The following is a 21,573-nucleotide window of genomic DNA, read 5'->3' as shown; positions in this document are numbered from 1 at the left end:
AAATAGTACTTAGACTGAATTCCTGTTTTGATTTTTTTAATAACCTCTTTCCCCAAAAATGACTTGAAGTAATTTTCAAGTTTCTAAAGACATTGTACTATATCCTTACAATATGAATTATTCTTGTCTAGTGGTCCTACATTTTAATGTCTGTGATTGGTCACAGAGTTCTGTTTCATTTTTGGTAAAAGAACATGTAGCCCTTTAATATATATAATATATAAACAACAGTACAAGAATGTTTATCATATATTTTATTTGAAATGTAATCAAAATTTGGTGTTTTTCTTTTTTTTCATTCAAAAACTATAGAAAGTATTCACATAATATGTGATTGCAATACTTTCATTCAAACTGCAGGGTGAAATCACAAAATCAAGCAAAGTTTGGACCCCAAGAAGTTCATTAGGGAAAAAAAAGTGTGGTGAATGACATAGAACTAGTCCAAATGCTGAGGGGTTTTTTTTTGCTTTTTTTTTTTCTTTTTCTTTTGTAACTTAGAGTTATTTTAAAGCACATGTAATTAAAAATTCTGTAAATACTCTTTGGTGAATTTATAGCAGTAATTTCCATCTACAAAACATTAATCACTTTTCTCTTCTTATACCAGGTTGTTGGTGTAGCTCAGGCCATCAACAAGAGATCTGGAAATGGTGGGACATTCACTGAAAAAGATGAAAAGGTACCAAAACCTGTGTCTGATGTGATACCAATTAAGGAAAATGCTTTCTTTTTATACAAAAATCAGTTGTTGTCAAGTTGACTTCAGATCATGGTGACTCCTGTGTGTCAGAATAGAGCTGTGCTCCACAGGGTTTTCAGTGGCTGATTTTTCAGAAGTAGATCACCCAGCCTTTCCTAGAAGGCATCTCTAGGTGGACTTGAGCTTCTAACCTTTCAGTTATTAGCTAAGGATGTTAGCCATTTGCACACCCAAGTACTCCTCTTTATATTGTTGTTATGTGCTATGGAGTCGGATCCAACTTATAGAGACCCCTCCTTGGGTTTCTGAGGCAGTATCACTGCAGAAGTAGATTGCCCAACCTTCCTTCCGAGGAGTGGCTGGTAGGTTAGAACCGCCAGCCTTCTGGTTAGCAGTCAACCTGGTTAGGCACTACGCTACCAGAGCTCCCTCTGTTTATATAGACCTATAGAATTAGCTGGTCTTACAGTTGTTGATCATGAAAGCATTATGGTTAAAAAGTGTCTGAAATGTTTGAAAGTTTATATTTCCTATCACTAAATACAGCACTGCCTTGAATCAAAGGTACCTGTATTATTCAATCCCTGCTTCTTCAGGTTTGCAGAAGCCTCAAACTCCCTGCGCACTGTGCAGCCAGACCTCTGCTGGGGCTGTGTGCGTGTTGGGGCTACACAAAGGGTGACTTAGGGTATTTTAATTGTCTCATTTACCTTTCATCACTGCTGTAAAGAAATTTGACCTGAAGTTTTTAAAAATAAAAAAAAAAAAAAAGCCATAAAGGAACTGCTTCAAGTTCAGTGCTCCAGGTTGGCTGAAAATTGGAATTGCCTTCTAGTGAAGCAAATTTCAGAATGTTTTATAAGCTCTGCACACAGACGGTGGGGCGCCAAGGTGTGAATTCAGGCTGGATGATGTGAATTTTGCTTCAGAAAGAGCTGCGGTCAGCATTATTTTATGACTTTTCTCCTCCAACTCTGAAGGAATACATTCCACACACCAAATTGACAGGCTTTCCAGGACTGAAGCCCTTAAACTTGTTTACAACTTCATTCTGTCAGTAGGTTTTATTATTTCTCCTATTGAATCTGTCATTATAGGTACATTATAAAGTCCACTGAATTCGTCCTATCCCAAGCCCATTGCTATTAATGTTGCTTGCCCCAAATTAGTAGGAGGTTTGAATTTGGAAAGTGTTCTGTTATTTTTGTCTTCATGTTGTAGGCTGGACTGGCACCTATGCTGGTCTCCATATTTTAATTGCTTCAGAATATAGAAAATACTTTTTTAATGTGAGTACTAGACTTCCAGCTTCCTATTCTATTAATGACACCTGAGAATATTTGGTGGGAAAATATGGGTCCAGAGTGGCTCTGTATTCTGTTGTTGGTCTGCAGTCCATCAGTGTAAATCCTTAAATTTAATTACATTTTTTTGTTCTAGCACCTCTTGGAAAGAGAAATCCGTAGTTGTAAATAAAGGATAGTATTCTAAAGATTTATTTTAATCAATGATTAATATAATTGTGAGGACATTACCCTAGAATAGTATATGAGAATAATAAATCAATGTTTAAAAGGACATACTTTAAGTTACAAAATATTTAAAATTTTATATGGAGCCATTATTGCCAATAGTCTACTAGCAAGGATGTGAGCTTTCATTTGCCCCGGTAATAAGCTATTTTTAGTCTCAGCATAGATCCAAGTCCCAATAACAGGCAGAGACTACAACAAACTTTACATAGAACAAATTGTTATTTTAAATTATATGAAGAGTTTTGTGTCTTAGTTGCTCCTCTCTTTTTCCTTATTAATTTATACCTAATGTATGACCTTAGGGCACCATGTTAAGACTTGTCATTTACTAGTCATGCAATTTAACTAACACTTGCTGTGCATCAGTTCTTCATTTTAAAATTTTATGCAGAGTAGATATGTATATTTTTGACTTTTTAATATTTTGACTCTAAATATTTTTGGATGCTTTTTGTTTTTCAGGAACTATAACTAGACAATTTTATAGACAGCTCTTATTGGCTGTTGTCTTTATCTGTTTTCTAGGACTTTGCTGCTTATTTGGCATTCTGTGGTATTGTTCTTCATAATGCTCAACTCTATGAAACTTCACTTCTGGAGAACAAGAGAAATCAAGTAAGTGTTTTGATTACTGGAGAGAGTATTAGAAAGAAGAAAAAAAAACCTCACTGCCATCAAGTTGGTTCTGACTCATAGCAGCCTCCTTTTGGCTTCTGAGGTGGTAAATCTTTATGGAAGTAGTTTGCCCAGTCTTCCTTCCATGGAGTGGCTGGTGGATTTAAAGGACTAACCTTCTGGTTAGCTGTCAAATGCCTTAGGCACTACACCACCAGAGCTCCCTAGAGAGACTATAGACATCTTTAAGAAACATTGTTAAAATTTTTATCTAAGTAATATATATACTTCATTAAAATTTCACATAGATCCAGCTCTAAATCTCTTTCTTGAGATAGTTATTTTAGCTGTTTCTTCTCATAGTTGTTTTCATTTTCGATTTCCCATACACGGTTGTGTTAAGCACTGTTCTCTGGATCCCTGAAAACTTCTTTCTAATTGCCCTTTTACTGTTGCAAACTCTTTTTCAGTTAACTCCTTGAGAAAGAGTATTGATGAGGTAAATGTTATGAGGCCTTACATGCATGAAAATGTCTATTGTGCCATCCTGCCAGTTTGGCTGGGTATAGAATTCTAAGTTGGAAATCCCTTTTTTAGAATTCAGCGCTAGTGCTTCTTAGTCTTCCAACTATCATCAGTGTCATTCTAACTACTGGTTCTTTGTAGGCTTTTTTTTTTTTTTTTTCATCTCTCAGATTCTCTGATTGTCTATCTTTCCTTTTGTTATTTAATTTTACAGTATGATTCTTTTTTAATTCATCCCTGGTCTTCCCTTTTAGTCTGGAAACTTAAGCCCTTCCATTCTATATCATTATTTTTTCGTTGCTTTGATAATTCATCTCCCCACCCTTCTATTTTCTCTGTTTCTCTTTCTGAACCTACTGCCATTGAGTGAATTCCAACTCCTATCAACTTTATATGACAGAGTAGAACTACGCTATATAGTTTCCAAGGCTATACATCTTTACAGAAGCAAACTGCTACATCTTTTTCTCAAGGAGTGGCTGGTGGGTTCTAACTGCCAGCCTTTTGGTAAGCAGCAGAGCACTTTCATCACTGTGCCAATGGACTCCAATAAGATATTACTGTTGTTAGGTGCTGTCAAGTCAGTTGCAACTCACAGTGACTATTTGTACAATAGAATAAAACACTTCCCAGCCTTACACCTTCCTCACAATCTTTGCTATTCTTGAGCCCATAATTGCAGCCACTGTATCGATCCATCTTGTTGAGGGTCTTCCTCTTTTTTGCTGACGATCCACTTTACCAAGCTTGATATCCTTCTCCAGGGACTGTTCCCTCCTGACAACATGACCAAAGTACAAGACAAAGTACACCATCTTCATTCCTAACGAGTATTCTGGCTATACATGATCCAAGACAGATTTGTTTGTTCTTTCAGCAATCCATAGTATATTCAGTATTCTTTACCAACACCATAATTCAAAGGCATCAATTCTTTGGCTTCCTTTGATAAGATCTTAGACTTCCAGAATTGATTCTTATGTCTCATCTGTCCTACTTTCTTTTCTTTTAATTTTACTTTCTTGGAGCCTTCCTCAGCTTTTGCTAATAATTCTAACATTGAGCTTTTTAAGTTCTCTTTAGTTTCTAGAATTTTCTTTCTTTGTAGTTTTTGTCTGTTTGATTCACTCTGTCTCTTTTAAGTTGGAAACGTTCACAGAAATGTCTGGTGAATCTTTGATATCATTTCAATTTTAACAATAGTATCTAGAATTTAAGGAAGGCTGGTGGCTCAGTGGCTTGTCTGCTAAGCAAAAACTTCAGCAGTTTGATCCCACCAGCTGTTTCACCAGAGAAAGATGTGGCAGTCTGCTTCCATAAAGATTTATAGCTTTGGAAACCCTATGGGGCAGATCTACTCTGTCCTATACGGTCACTATGATTGTGAATCAACTTGATGGTAGTGGGTTTGGTTTTTGGTTTATCCAGAATTTACAGTGTACTCCCACACATCACTAAGTAAAAGATACTCAATAGAAAAATTGCCAAAGGATATTAGCAGACAGTTCATAGAACCAAAATCCAAAGGGCTAATAAATATATGTCAAGATGTTTAACCTCATTAATATTTAGGGACATTATAAATAAAACAAAAAGGGAATTCTACTCAATAACCATTACTGGACAAAATTTAAAAATCAGATAATTACCAAGTATTATTGAATAAAAATGGAAATTATTATACTTTGCTGGTGAGAGTATTAATTGGTATAACCATTTTGGAGAAAAATTTGGCAGTGTCTACTGTCTACAGTTAGCCACTTGACTATCAACCAAAAGCTTGATGGTTTGAACCCACCCAGAGGCACCTCAGAAGAAAGGCCTGGCGATCTGCTTCTGAAAGGTCACAGACTTGTAAACCCTAGGAAGTGCAGTTTGACTTTGTACACAAGGTGTCCTAATGAATTGAAATTGACTGCACAGCAATTCCAGATTCACTGACCTTCCTTAGTTCTCTTTGAGTTTGTAAGTTTTAAGTTATTACTGTTATTATTTTTATTTTCATTTCTTTGGTCTCATTTTGGTAAGTTATTAGGAGGAAGAGGAAGTAAAGGCCTATGGTCAACCTTTTGCCTCCTGACTTCTCCCTGCTCCATGCTTACCCCCTTTAATCCATTCTTTATTTCTATAAACACAAATGGGTTCATGTCCCTTCCCTCCTGCAGTACATCTCTAAGTTCAGACTGCTTCACAAGACATACAGGGCTTTTGGGTTTTTTTCCCTGCTTAATTCTACAACTTTATCTCCCCAGTTCTACTCTTTATACTTTTTGTTCTTAAAAATTTGATCAAAACTTAAGAGTTTGCTGCTTTCTCTCAATTCAGTTGTTTTTAACCTGAAAAAATATTCAGAGGAGAGCCAAGGGTTAGCAACATTGGATAAAGGGCTTTAGAGTCAGCCTCTGGATGGGAGGCAAGTGGAACGCACAACCACATAGGGCTAGCAGCAGCTGGTAGGAAGCGGGGGATGGTGGTGCCAGGTCCCTGGGAGACCCCTCTGTGTCATCTAATGTATGGTCTATGTCCACCCCCCCAGTCCAGTATGTATGTACCTACTCACCAAGACATCATAAGGGAGACAGCCAGATCTTGCCCAGGTCTGGGGCCCACCTTGGACACCTTCTCTAATCACAAAAATGTGCCTTGAAAAACTTCATTGATCAGTTCCTACTCATTTTTCAGTCTTCAGCTAGGGTATGGTAGCCTTCCAAGAAATTTTCTGTAATAGAACTTCTCTTACCTCCTCATTGTATAAATGTGTAGGATTAGGATAAATTTTATAGAATGCAGAAGAAAGAGATATTAGAGGAAAAAACACAAAAGCAACTCTTAAAAGATTGTTTACTTTGGACAATATTTGCTATGCTTCATAAAACATGTTTTTATTTCTTTATTTTTGTCCACCTATGTCTCCACCTGTGGATTAATATTTGTTATTAGTAGTAATACAGTATTGTGTATGTAAAAGTGTTTATCTTTGTTGTCTGTCCCTCGTGTGCACCTCTCTGTGTCTTCCTTTTTCTTAGTGTTATTGTGTTGTCACTCGTTTTTGATATATTACCTTTACCTTTACCTAAATCAATACTTGTATCTACCTATCTAGAAGTTGTCCCCCCCCTTCCCTCCCATCCCTGGTAGCCAACAAAGAGAGCTTCCAATCATATGTAAATCTTTCCGTGACTTTTTACAATGGTGGACTAGTACAATATTTGTCATTCTGTGATTGACTTATTTCACTCAGCATAATGTCGAATAAGATCATCCACATTATGAGGTGCTTCATGGATTCCACATTATTCTTTAGTGTTGTATTGTATTCCATCGTATGTATGTACCATAGTTTGGTTATCCATTCCTCTATTGATGGGCACTAAGGTTGTTACTTCATATCTTTGGTATTGTGAATAGTGCTGCACTGAATTTGGGTCTGCATGTATCTGTTCATGTCTTGGCTTTCACTTCTTCAGGATAAATACCTAGTAATTGGATTTCTGCGTCAAATGGTATTTGTTTCCAACTTTTTAAGGAATCACCGCACTGTTTTCCATAGTAATTGTATCATTTTGAGAGTCCCACGAGCAGTTGTATGAGAGTCCCACGAGCAGTTGTATGAGAGTCCCAATCTTTCCATATTCTCACTAGCATTTGTTATTTTCTGTCTTGTTGAACTTTGCTATTAATGCTGCAGTGAGATGGTATCTCACTGTTGTTTTGACTTGCATCTCTAATGGCTAATGATAGCGAACATTTCTTTGTGTTTGTGGCCACCTGACTGTCTTCTTTGGCAAAGTGCCTGTTCATGTCTTCTGTCCATTTGTAGTTGGAATTTTTGTCTTTTTGTTGTTGAGGTGTTGGAGTTTTCAATAAATTTTAGAGATAAGTCTCTTGCCAGATAAGTCATTGCTGAATACTTTTTCCCAATCTGTAAGTTCTCTTTTTACTCAAATGTTTTTAATTTTTATAATTGTCGATATCAGTAGTTTGGAACAATAGCAATGATAGTGTGTATTATGTACCAGATAACTGTTCAAAATACTTTACAAATATTAATCTATTTAATCCTCACAGTAGCCCTGTGATTTTGGTACTATCGTTATCTCTATTTTCAAGAAACTTGCCTAAGGCACAAACTTATCAAGCAAAGGGAACCAAGATTAAGAACTGAATAATCTGGCTTCAGAATCTATGATCTTGACCATGTTTATTAGTAAGCACTGATTTTCATATTTATATTTGAATGTAAACTCAAACCTTATCATAGTTGTTGAATTATATATAAACAACTTGTAACCCATATATATTGTTACATTGCTTTAATAATTATATTGGTAGCTGCCATCAACTTGACTCCAACTCACAACAACCCTATGTGTTGTAACAGAACCAAACGTTGCCCAGTCCTGTGCCATCTTCATGATCTTTAATATGTTAAATGCCATTGTTGTACCTGTTTTGTTAGGTTTCCCTCATTTTTAATAATTATAAAAAAATTAATAAATAACAAACTTAATTCTTTTTTGTCTAGGTGCTGCTTGACCTTGCTAGCTTAATTTTTGAAGAACAACAATCATTAGAAGTAATTCTGAAGAAAATAGCTGCCACTATTATCTCTTTCATGCAGGTGCAGAAATGCACCATTTTCATAGTGGATGAAGATTGCTCCGTGAGTACAGAGTATGATTTTTATATTTTTAGAAAAATGGAAAGCACTTCAAAGCACTGCTTTTTAATCTCGTTTAGCCTCAGAACCTTCTCTGAAACAGAACTGTGTGTGGTACTGATGTAAAGGTGATCACAGTATGGGCTACTCTGGTTGAAGAGGGATAGAGAAGAGGTTGGAGGGTATCTTTAATGCATTCTTTCACTTCTGTTCCCCAGCATGGGGAATATCTGTGTCCTGCTTTTGTTAGTGATTACACTCTCTTGATGGAAAAATACATTATCATCACAGTGTTCTGGTTTTCCAAGGTCAGAAATAGTGGTGCCCTGCTGCTATGAACAGGTGGACCTCCACCTTGAATAAGTTAGATGTAAACCTTTTCTTCTACCAAGAATTCTTTAAAAACCAGATGGCATGGTTCAACAGAGGCCAAGTCACTAAAGGTGGCTATTGACCCAAGTCCTTTACCAACAATGGCAAACTGTTGAACTGTTATAACTGGTAGATTTCAATCCATTGATGTGTAATGTGAAGTAACATTTTCAGATGTGTGGGGATAGATGGAGTGTTGTTATAGAGGGTGGGTAGCTTATAGGCAGGGCAACCTCCTTGAGTTTGCTGTTAGAATCAGGACCTCTGCTGAAGGCAGTTTTCCTTTATGCATCTTCTTTCCCTTCTTAACCTTCTGGATTATTACTTTTAGATGTAGTTGTTTTTTCCATTAATTCCCTCGGAATGGGCTCTTCCTTAGTAGGTGAAAAGGGAAGAGAGTGGGCTTACCATTTGTATGTATAGGTCAGTTATAATCCATATTTGATACTAAATTGATTTTTTGGGGGGTAAGCAGAATAATAAAAATTATTTAATACTTAATTTATATTAAAATATTTTCATTGTTTTTGCTATTAAGACTGTACAGTATGACCCAAAATCATCTGAATCATGTGTGTGTTTGTGTGCCACAAGAGATATGTTGATTAATACAAAGTTCTCATTAATAGCATATCACATGAGAATTTAATGGGCTAAAAGATAATCAGTATTCTCAAATATTATTTCATATTTTCAATCAGTTATAAAATTATTCATATGTTGAAGTGAGAGATGATTAGAAGATAGTAGCCATCCTTTTAAAGTTCAGGTCAAAACTCATTAATGTAATATGTCATTCTATCATTTTTCTCAATGACCTCTCTTTAGCATTTAATTTTTTAAAGTAATGCATGAGGCACTCCTTTTAAACAAGTTAAATATCATTTCAATTAACATTCAGTGCATACTTCTCCCTGTTAACACCCATCACGGTAGCAACTTATTTGGATAAGCAGAGCTTAGAAACGTTATCTCAACAATATGCCTGTTAATATATTTTATGTACTTTCTAGCAATTCAGTAATTAGAAAAGTCATTCAGAGATTAGAAAAGGGATTGGATGTCTTGATGTCTCCATATTACAATTATTTTTGTGGTTGTTATGTGCCGTCGAGTCGGCCCCGACTCATAGCGACCCCTTCTTGGGTTTCCGAGGCAGTATCACTACGGAAGTAGGATTGCCCAACCTTCCTTCCGAGGAGTGGCTGGTGAGTTTGAACCGCCAGCCGTCTGGTTAGCAGGCAAGTGTCTTAGCCACTATGCTACCAGAGCTCCCCTAACAATTATTAGTTGATAAAAAATATTTTAACATAATGAGCAAAAATCAAACTGTAAGCAAGATACTTAAAAATTACTCATTTCTTTCATCCTAAAATTAAACTAACATTGTCATATTTCTTTGTTTCCTTCAACTTCTTTATACAATTAATTGTATATAGCATGGATGCAAATTTACATGCTGTTTTATTAAATGTAAACTTCAAAAATATTTCTCTATGTTGTTGGAATTTTCACAATTAATGTAATGATCTCATAAAGTTTTACTGAATGATAGATCTTTTCAAAAAGACCTTCTCTACCTAGGCTGTTAACAACAGTAATCAGTACATGCATAAAAGTCAAAAATTGAGGATTTTGGAATAAGCATGGAGAAATTTTGAAGTAAATATATCTATTATCACCTAATAGAAAAAATAAACCAAATGGTACTTGGATAAGCATTTTTGTCACCAACAATATGAACAAGGTCTTTAGTCATAGGAAACAGCTTTGAAGATGTCATGAAATCAGTGCCAGGTCAGTTTAGTCTGAAAGAAAGTAAAAATATATGACAAGTTCTGATGGCTTAGTCAGTTCCACAGACGTGTATGTCTGTGTATAGACAGTTTTCATTACCTTGTCAGACTTACTTCTCAGTCTTTGTTGTTGCTCTGTTTTTAGGATTCTTTTTCTAGTGTGTTTCACATGGAATGTGAGGAATTAGAAAAATCATCAGATACTTTAACAAGGTAATACAACTTATTCTCTGTTTCTCTTTATCACTGGTATATGTTGTTGTTAGCCACTGTCGAGCCAACTCAAGGCAACTGAATGCACAAATGAAGCAAATTGTTGTCTGGTCCTGCTCTGTCCACATGATCAATTGCAGATTGGACTGTTGTAATCCATAGGCTTTTCATTAGCTGATTTTTAGAAATAGGTAGCCATGCCTTTCTTCCTAGTCCAGCTTACTCTGGAAGCTCTGCTGAAACATATTCAGCATCATAGCAACGTTTAAGCCACCCCTGATAGATGGATGGTAGCAGCATGTGAGGCGCATTAAGTGGGAATCCAACCCGAGTCTCCCACATGGAAGGTGAGAATTCAACTATTGAACCACTACTGCCTTAGATCACAGGTATGTGATACTGACTAAATAGTTATTTCGTGAAGCTTTCCGGTAATATATCAAACAGTGTTTCACTGATACTTATTCATAAGGTTTTCAGTGGCCAATTTTTTCTGAAGTGGATGGCCCTGTCCTTCTTCCCAGTCTGTCTTCATCTAGAAATTCTGCTGAAACCTGTTCACCATGGATGACCCTACTGGTATTTGAAATACCAGGAGCAACACCCAAGCTACCACAGTCTGACAAACTGAAAAACCAATTTGATTTGACATATAAGCTACAGGCTATTTCATTTCCACAAATAGCTTTATTTTTAAAAAATACTTTATTTGACATTAAAATTCAGGTTTTTTCACTACAGTTGATCTACCTGAGAATCATTTCTTGAGTGTGAATGATGTTAGAATTAGTATAACCCTTGCCTACACTGTTCTTGTGTACTTCATTTAAGACCCACTAAAGGAGCTCTAAGGGGAGCTCTGGTGGCATAGTGCCTAAGGCATGTGACTGCTAACCAAAAGGCTGGTGGTTCAAACCCACCAGCCACTCTTCAGAAGGAAGGTCAGGCAATCTACTTCCATAGTCATACTGCCTCAGAAACCCAAGGAGAGATCACTATGAGTTGGATCCGACTCCACGCTAGTGAGTTAGGTTTTTTTTTTTTTTTGAAAGGAGCTCTAATGAGGTCTGGTAGTACAGTGACTAAGACATCTGACTGGTTGGTGGTTCATACCCACCAGCCACTCTGTAGAAGCAAGACTGGACAATCTGCTACCATAAGTATTTACTGTCTCGAAAACCCAATGGAGGTCGCTATGAGTCGGAATCGACTATTCCAGCGGGTTTGGTTTGGTTTTTTTAAAGGAACTCTGGTGGCATAGTGGATAAGACATTTGTCTACTAACCAGGTCAGTGATTCAAACCCACCAGCTGCTCCACGAAAGGACAATGGGGCAGTCTAGTTCTGTAAAGATTTACAGCCTTGGAAACCCAAATGGGGGCACTATGAGTCAGAATCAACTCAATGGCAGTGAGTTTGGTGGGTTTTGTTTTTTTTTTTTAATTATTGTCTTTCAATTACAGTTTTTCATTGAGAATTGGACCTTTACTGGAAATTTAACAGACTTCTAAAAAGGCTTTATTCAGAGTAAGCCATAGGGATTTACTGAATGAAAAAAATACATACATATATATTTTGAATCATATATTTTAAGTTCCTAAACACTGTGATTTTATATAATAAGGATAAGATCATGTCATATGTTTTGTTTCATGCCCTTCCTGAGAATACTGGGCACTTGTTGACTTTTAAGGTATTTAAACATGTTTTTAGAGAATGCTTTTTTAAAAAAAAAAAAGTGGGGGTTAGGGTGTAAGAGTCTACCGTCCTTTTTGTACCAAGACATGTACCCTGTGGCTAGCATTAGATCAGATCTCTATTGTAATCCAGTTTCTTTTTCATGGTTTTATTACTTTGAAATTTTTATTCATTTTCCTTCTAAGTATCACTCAGAAACAATAGAAAGTATTTAAGTAGTAGAAGTCAGATCTTATTGCCTCAATTTTATATGTACTTTCTGAAAATTTTTGAAAAGGGTTTAGAGTAAACTACCAAATGTTCTTTCTTATATCCTCTTTTCTGTTCTTGGCCAAAAAAAAAAATGCTGTTGTTGGCTTCAGTGATAAGATATTCCAAGGAATATAAATCTGACAAAATAAAGTGTCCAGAATTCTTGGGCATAATCCTATTTATGACACTGATTGTTGTTTGTTTCTTACAGATTATTTTGCCACTAAGTACTTTAATGATGAGAACACAGAGATTCATGAGGAAATGTAGACTATTAACATCATATCTAAAAGTCTCATGTGATCATGGAAATAGAATATTATTTTAACTTTACTGTTGATATTAAAATTCCAGATTGTTTTCCCTGTAGTTGACCTGAGAATTATTTCATGTAGTGAATGACCCCACCATTAGTGAAGCCCTCAGTAACTAAGCTCTTTCATTACTAAAAGGTGCTTGTTGTTGTTGTTGTTGTTGTTATGTGCCGTCAAGTTGCACCAGACTCATAGCAACCCCTCCTTGGGTTTCCGAGGTAGTATAACTACGGAAGTAGATTGCTCCATCTTCCTTCCGAGGAGTGGCTGGTGGGTTTCAGCCGCCAGCCTTCTGGTTAGCCGTCAAGTGTCTTAGGCACTATGCTACCAGAGCTCCTTAAAAGGTGCTAGTGCTTTAAAAATAACCTTGTTACATATCTAGCATATAAAGCAAAAATCCTATAAAGTCTTCAAAAAATTTGTCATCAAAAAGAAGATAGAGGGATTGTTTTTTGAAGAAATAACAGCAATTAACAGCCAAATGCAGTATGTGGACTTGATTAGTTCCTGTTAAAAACACACAACAAAACAGAAAAAAAGAAATCTATCAAAAATAGCTTTTGGGGAGCAAATGAGTGTTTGAATATGGACTAGATATTGGATGATGGTGGGGGAATTATTTTTTTCTTTTATTTGGAATCAGTAAGATACTATGGTTAATAGCAGAATGTTCTTTTAGGAGATTCATGAAGTATTTAGGGTTCCTGATGTTTGCAATTTATTTTAAGGTGGTTTTACCAAAGATAGTAAATATATTTAAATTAAAATAGTACAATAAATACATTCCATATACATAATAGATAAAGAAAATATGACAAAACATTAAAATTTATTGAATCCAGATAGAAAATACTCATTTTATTTTCACCTTACTTTCTATTTATTTGAAACAAAAAACATTTTATTGTGGTTTGCATGCACATTTACAGAGGCAAATTAGTTTTCCATTCAACAGTATGTACGCATTTTGTTTCATGGCATTAGTTGCAGTCCCTTCAATGTAATAACACTCTTCCCATTTGTTCCCTCGGTTCCCTGTTTCCATTCATTCTTCTTTCTTGCTCTTGCTGCCTTCTGAACTTTGTTTCAGGGCAAGTGCTGCCCTTTTCATCATATGGTTGTTTGTTCCAAGGAGTACGTTCCTCTGGGTGTTATTATTCACTTTATAGACTTATCTGTTGTTTGACTGAAAGGTGATTCCGGCTTCAGTTCCAGGCTTGAAGGGTGTCTGAGGACCATAGTCTCAAAGGTTCCACCAGTCTCTATCAGACCAGCAAGCCTGGTCTTTTTCATGATTTTGAATTTTGTTGTACAGTTTTCTCCTACTCTCTCCAGGATGTTCTATTGTGATTCTGATCCAAGCAATCAATATTCAACTTTCTTTCATCTTTACTGTGTTTCAAAATGTTTAGAATAAAATGTTGGAATAAAATGTTTGTAATAAGAATTTGGAAACAAAATAAGCCAAAAATCATCTCTGTATATCACATAATGCTGAACTGCCTGAGTTTGCAGCTGTAAAAACAAAGTACTTCAGTGTACAGGCTGTTTTGTTCTAATTTACTTAAATTAGACTGACACCAACGAACACTGTTAGGTCTGAAAAAGCTATCTTCTGTCTCTTTCTATATGTATCCTTCCCTTTCTTCTCCCTTCTTACCTTTTTTTATATGTCGTGCCCACTTATATTTTCCCCCATCAATATGGAGAACTATTGTACAATAGTGCCTTAAAGGTAATTTAAGTAATATTTAAATTAAAAACTTTTATTGCTAAAGTATTATTTTTAAAGTAGATTTAATTTTAAGCACTCTAATGATGCAATGAAAAGCTTTTTCTCCTATTAAAAGAATTTTAGAAATTAGCAAAGGGGCAAGGGTGTAACTTGGGAGTAGGTGATGAATTCATTTAACTCAGAAGATATACCTAATTTAAGCCTTTACTGCTGACTTTAGTGTGGAGTCCTCTGATTTCTGTCAGTACAGACAAACTGTGGTAGGTCTACACAGAGATTTTTCTGCTAACCTGGAGATGTTGCTTCACATCACTATTACTGCATAACCAGTTGCTATCGAGTTGATTTTAACTCATCATGATGCCATGTGTGTCACGGTACAATTGTGCTCCACAGTATTTTCAGTGGCTGATTTTTTAGAAGTACATTGCCAGGCCTTTCTTTCAAGATGGACATGAACCTCCAACCTTCCAATGAACAGCTGAAAGCATTAACTGTTTGCACTACCCATAACTGAATCATGGACTTGTATTTCCCTCTCAGCCTTACTAGTCATGAGCTGAAGTTTATATCCTAAGTTCCTGTGCCATTGTATTTTTCTGGCATAATTGGCATTGTTATAGCTAATATTGAATCCTTTTTGAATGTCTGATGATGTATGCACCTCCTGATGTTTGTGTGTGTTCCTCTTAAATGATGGTATCAGGCTATCTCATCTAGCTTATTGATGAAGTTTTTATATCCTTAAGAGGATATATAATATCTTGTTTTTATGATACCATGCATTTTTTTATCAGCTAATATGATGTTAACATTACCAAAAGAATGTTTAAAACATCTATTGAGTTACTTGTTCCACTGGTCTTGAGAAAAGTGTCTACATCTGAAGACTTGTCTGTTTGTTGGCAACTTGAGGAAGTTTTTTCTTGAGGTCACCTGTCAGTGTTGCGGTCCAGTTGGATGGTGAGACATTGTTTGAGTTGAGAGATGTGCATCCAAGATTTGACTCCCTGGAGTTTAACTTCACAGTGGGAGGTCAACAACACTTGGTAGGGTCCTTTCCGTACGTTTCTTTTGGGAAATGAGCAAAGTAAAAACTATCAGCAATGACAAAACTTAAAAATGGCTATGGTTAACTTATTACCAATAATAAAAAAAAAAAACCTGATGATAATTCATTATAAAATAATGCAAAACAAAACAAAGTCAGTTTAAAAAAAAACTTTATAAAAAATATTCCTAAATACAGTGATTAGCCCTCTTTTCAAAGAGATTCTATGACATTTAGCTGGCTTTTTTAAAAGAATACCTTTGAGAGTTTCTAGATAAAACATATAAATACTTAATGATTTTACTTTTAATTGCTAGTATAAATAATGTTACTATGTTGTTGTTGTTATGTGCCGTCAAGTCAGCCTCCAACTCATAGCGACCCCTCCTTGGGTTTCTGAGGCAGTATCACTATGGAAGTAGATTGCCTCATCTTCCTTCCGAAGAGTGTCTGGTGGGTTTGAACCGCCAGCCTTCTGGTTAGTAGTCAAGTGCCTTAGGCACTATGCTACCAGAGCTCCTTAATGTTACTATATAAACACGAATTTAGTTATATATAATTACAGACTTAAAAGGAGCTCTGGTTGCAGTGTGGTTAAAGCATTGGGCTACTAACTAAAAGATCAACAGTTAGAACCCACTAGCAGCTCCATGGGAGAAAGATGAGGCAGCCTGATTCTATAAAGCTTTACCACCATGGAAACAATATTGTGCAGTTCTACTCTGTCTTATGGGGTTGCTATGAATCGGAGTCAACTCAATGGCAATGGGAAAAAAAATTATAAATTCAAATTAATAAACAGATACATATATACATAAGTATGTGGTGGTTAGATGCCTTTGAATTAGTTCCAACAAATAGCAATCCTATGTTCAGAATAAATAAAATACATACGTAATATATATATTCACAGAAAAATATGATAATGCATATTAAGAGTATAAAATCATGAATACCTATATTTACCTTAGAATATTTGTTCAGCTTCAAAAAAAACCAAACTCACTGCCATCGAGTCGAACCTGACTCGTAGCAACCCCTCCTTGGGTTTCCAAGGCGATAACACTATGGAAGTAGATTGCCCAACCTTCCTTCTGAGGAGTGGCTGGTGGGTTTGAACCACCAGCCTTCTGGTCAGCTTATGTACATGTAATTATGGTTTGTGTATTGGCATTTTAATTTTTTTTATAAATTCAGTCAGGTCCTCTAATTCCTAGTTCTATCTAAACAAACCCAGTGGTATAACAGTGACCTCTTCTGGTAAATATGAATTTTTTTGGAAAAATAAAAGCAAAGACTTGCTTATATATGTGATTTGTTTCTAATGCTTCTCTATAGACAAATGAAACATATCTTTCCTTTTTTAAAAAATCATTCCAAAATGGTATTCCAAATCAAAACCAAACTCACTGTCATTGAGTCAATTCCAACTGACAGTGATCCCCATTAGGTTTCCAAGGCTGTAAATCCTTACAGAAGCAGACTGCCTCATCTTTGCTCTAGGGAGTGGCTGGTGGGTTCCAACCACTGTCCTTTTGGTTAGCAGCCAATTACCTTAACCACTATACCACCAGAGCTCCTTTAAGATGGTATTAGTATAAATGTATTTTGTATAAATCATAAATAGTATGATTACCTTAAAAGGAACTAATTTACATGAATCATTTAAACTGACTTATTACCTGAATTTATGATAATTAAAATCATTCCGACAATGGCTTATGTCAGTTAAACCTTTTATTGTTAGCCTTTTTTTTAATAATATATTTAAAGACCTCTAAGTCATGTAAATCTGTTTTTATTTTAATAAAAATTGAGTATCACCCTTAACTTTGTAAAAACTGAATTAAAATGGTGTTTAGTAACTTCAGAATTTTGAAAAAGGACTACACTAATATTGATTCTTATTTTTCACCAGCAGATTCTTTATTACATTTCTCAGGTTGCTTATTGATGGAATTTGTTGTTGTTGTTATGTGCCATTGAGTCGGATCTGACTCATAGCAACCCCTCCTTGGGTTTCCGAGGTGGTATCACTACAGAAGTAGATTGCCCCATCTTCCTTCCAAGGAGTGGCTGGTGGGTTTAAACTGCCAGCCTTCTGGTTAGTAGTCAAGTGCCTTAGGCACTGTGCTACCAGAGCTCCTAGGCACTATGCTAGGACTCTCCAATTCTTCTTATTGGGAGCTCTGGTGGTGTAGTGCCTAAGGCATTTGACTGCTAACCAGAAGGCTGGCAGTTCAAACCCACCAGCCACTCCGCCTTGGAAACCCAAGGAGGGGTCCCTATGAGTCGGGTCCAACTTGATGGCAGTGAGTTTGGTTTTGGAATTCTTATTAAACACTTTGCCAATCCAAACACCTTTTCTATGAGATGAAATGTTAGGCAGTTTGGTGATGTTAGCAGTAAGCAAATCATTCTTTTTAGACAGTTACTTATTAGTTGAAAAAGATGGCTCATCAACCCACTAAATATCTTTGATAAATTAAGAGAAAATATTGAAGACAGCTTTGAAATATTAAGTGTATAACAAATATATTCAAGGTGAACATTCTACATAATTATTAGAATCATAAGTAGCATAAAGCACAGTGAGTTCTTGGGAGTTGAGTTGCCCAAGAACTTTGGAAGGAAGGCACATTTCCAGATTGTGGGAGATTATAGGGGCGCCCTGGTGGCACAGTGGTTAAGTGCTCAGCTGCTAATGCAAAGGTCAGTGGTCCAAACCCATTAGCTGCTTTGCAGGAGAAAGATATGTCAGTCTACTTCTATAAAGGTTAAAGCCTTGGGAACCTTATGGGGCAGTTCTGCTCTATGCTATAGGGTCACTATGAGTGGGAATCAACTCATCAGCAACGGATTTGTTGCTGTTTTGGGAGGTATATTCTAGAGGCGCTGCTTCAATTCAAAAAGTCAACCAATTAGAAGGAAAAAAAAATTAGATGTTGTATAATTAGTTGGTGGTATAATTCCATATAAGTGAGTTTTATGTACATTGTTATTATATATATGTATTATCAAATGGGAACTCTGGTAGCATAGTGCCTAAGGCATTTGACTGCTAACCAGAAGGCTGGAGGTTCAAACCCACCAGCCACTCCTTGGAAGGAAGGTTGGACAATCTGCTTCTGTAGTGATACCACCTTGGCAACCCAAGGAGGGGTTGCTATGAGTTGGATCTGACTCGATGGCACATAACAACAACAACATCAAATGTATATTTTTTCCATAAAATTAAGCCTTAAATTTACTTTCTTACAATAAATATACTAGTCATTTGTTCTTAATTACAGTGCTAGGACATAATTATAGTTAAAACACTTATGGATCCAGAGTAGAAAAGTATAGACTTTAATCATACTATACTTAAATCTGAATTCCACCACTTACTAGCTATAGGACTTTGTATAAAGTATTTAGCCTCTCAAAACTATGTGAAATGGGAATTGTAGTAGGAGCTAAATAAGATAATGTATATAAAATGCTTCAGAAAATTTTTGGTACACAGTACGTGCTTAGTAAATGTTAGCTTTTATTCATTCTGTTATTTTTTTTTTTTTTTTAATCTTTGGTTTACATAGCCTACAATGAGTCCCACTTATTTCTAAAGCACAGAAACATCACAGTTTTTCCAAGCTCCATTTCCCTGTCTCTTTCCAAGGATACATTCATATATAACTCCATTGATATCCATTGTGCAAAAAGCCTTAATTTTCTGAGTTTGTCTGGGTCCTCCAAGAAGCATATGCCAAGGCTGAGTTAAATATGTGCAAGAAATTTATCAGAGGAAACATCCTGTGGGAGAGAAAGGGGAAGGAGTGGGGGAAGGCTGGAGAGCCATCAAACCCCCGCACAAGTGTGTCGCAGAGTGAAGCAGAGAGGGAAGGAAAGAAGGTGGGTTGTATGAAAGCATCTTAGCTGACTTTGGCAAGACTGTTGGGGCATCCTCCAGATTCTAGTCTCCTGTCAGACAATCTTTGTTTCCCAGGCATGTTCTACCTCACTATCCCTGCTATGCTCAGTCTTTGTCTAGGAGCAGCCCTATGAGGCCTGGCATTCGTGTTGGGTTTCAGAGCACAACAGCTGGAGACATTGGTCTCTTACATGTCTTGTAGCTGGAGCTCTGAGAGGTACACTCACCAAGCTGTCACAGTAGTCCTATTATCTGTGAAATACAGAGTGCCTGCATTATACTTTAAAATTCTTCCACTATCTGTGCTAGCCTAACATTGTCAATCTGAAACTATCATTTTATACCTGGCAATCTGTAATTATTTAGTGTTTCTAAAATTACACACATCGTCTATGTCATTTTATACTGTTTTTATTTTATACTGTTTTTCTCACTGGAGTACCTTTCTTTCAGTCCTGATGTCTTTCTTTACTTCCTAAAATCTTATCCAGACTTTTATGCATTTCTCTAATACTACTTCTGCCCTTATCCACTCAACTGTCATCTGTTCATCTTCTCCACACATGTGGTGCTTATATTTTTAATGTCTGCATTATTTAAAAAGTTTCCCTGTAAACCAAAACCAAGCCAAACTCACTGCCATCAAGTCAATTCGGACTCATAATGACCCCTTTTGGGTTTCTCAGGTGGTAAATCTTCACAGAAGTAGATTGCTCATTCTTCCTTCCATGCAGTGGCTGGTGGATTTGAACCACCAACCTTCTGGTTAGCAGTCAAATACCTTAGGCAGTATGTTACCAGAGCTCCTTAAGTTTCACTGTAAGTCCTGAGAATCAAAAATAGTAATAACCTTGACAAGAATGAAGTATATTTCTTTCTCCTGTAAAAGCCCAGAGGTAGACAGCCCATGGTTGATACCACTCTCCTCCACAAAGACCTCAGGGATCCAGGCACCTCTGGACCTTCTATTCTGCTTCTCTGGGGTTTGGCCCTTCTCAGGATCAGGGACACAGCTCCAGCAATGATAGCTATGTTTCACACAGTAAGATGGATAATATCAGTATAAAGAGGCATATTAAAAATCTAAAATGATGAGTTATCTACATTTGCCTTAGAATCTTTTTACAGCATTGAGTCTGTACAATTATGTTTTGTGTGTTAGCATTTTGATTTTGCTTGTGGAGTGCATCAGCTGTCTCTTAATGAAGGTTTCTTGAAGCTGCCACACTCATTTCTTCTTACATTTTATTGACCCGAACTTAGTCACATGGCTATACAACTACTAGGGTGGCTGAGAAATGTAGTCTTTCCTCTGGGTGACCATGTGTCTAGTTAAAGAAAAGGGAAGAACAGATATTCAGTGAAAACTGGCAGCCTCTGCTCTAGACTCTATCCATTTGGTAAAAACCAAAGCCAATTACTGTTGAATAGATTGCAACTCATGGCACACCCACGTGTATCAGAGTAGAACTGTGCTCCATAGGGTTTAAATGGTTGATTTCACCCCCACCCCCACCCAGAAGGAGATCACCAGGTCTTTCTTTCAAGGTGCCTCTGGGGGGACTTGAACTTCCAAACTTTCAGTTAGTATTTAAGCTCTTAACTGTTGAACCACTCAAGACAAGACACTAAAATAGTAGTGAATTATATTCATTTCTGTGTCACAGCCCTCTACTAGATTGTAAGCTCCTTTGTGACACCTTCTGGACTATATAAATATGCCTCCCATGTGACACCTTTGGGGTACTTATTCAGTATGGATTTAGGGTGCAGAAACTAAGAATTTACTATCATTTCTTCTAGTTTAAAAAATAAGTATGGTATCATATAACTTTAGTAAATTTACTCATTTTTCACTAATGTACCCATCAGGAGAACTTTAAGTTTTCAGTAATTTGGAAAAGAAATTAGATAATGGTTAATTTAAAAATTAATTTGTTTTATAAATAAATAGTTTATTATTATTTATTTATTTATTTTTGGTAAATGAAAAGTTATTATATTTAGAGTGGATTATTTACTTCTGCCTGTTGTTGTTGTTGTTAAGTGCTGTCGAGTCGTTTCCGACTCATAGCGACCCAATGCACAGCAGAACGAAACACTGCCCAATCCCGCGCCAGCCCCACAATCCCTGCTATACTTGAGCCCATCATCGCAGCCACCATTATCAATCCATCTCGTTGAAGGCCTC

The 21,573-nt window shown here is 36.4% G+C and overlaps 1 protein-coding gene across 1 annotated transcript in view; it reads left to right on the top strand.

The window, feature by feature from the left end:
• Positions 1-21,573, top strand: part of PDE5A (phosphodiesterase 5A) — a 191,656-nt gene that overhangs the window by 79,131 nt on the left and 90,952 nt on the right. Inside the window, exons 4-7 of the mRNA XM_007952375.2 lie at positions 611-682; positions 2,764-2,853; positions 7,904-8,041; positions 10,352-10,419. Coding sequence (XP_007950566.1) covers positions 611-682; positions 2,764-2,853; positions 7,904-8,041; positions 10,352-10,419 — 368 coding nt within the window. The remainder of the gene's footprint in view (positions 1-610; positions 683-2,763; positions 2,854-7,903; positions 8,042-10,351; positions 10,420-21,573) is intronic.

This window comes from Orycteropus afer, unplaced genomic scaffold (assembly GCF_000298275.1).
Source record: "Orycteropus afer afer isolate SDZICR_OR568_19922 unplaced genomic scaffold, OryAfe1.0 scaffold00332, whole genome shotgun sequence".
NCBI lineage: Eukaryota > Metazoa > Chordata > Mammalia > Tubulidentata > Orycteropodidae > Orycteropus > Orycteropus afer.
This window is presented reverse-complemented; position numbering and strand designations above follow the sequence as displayed.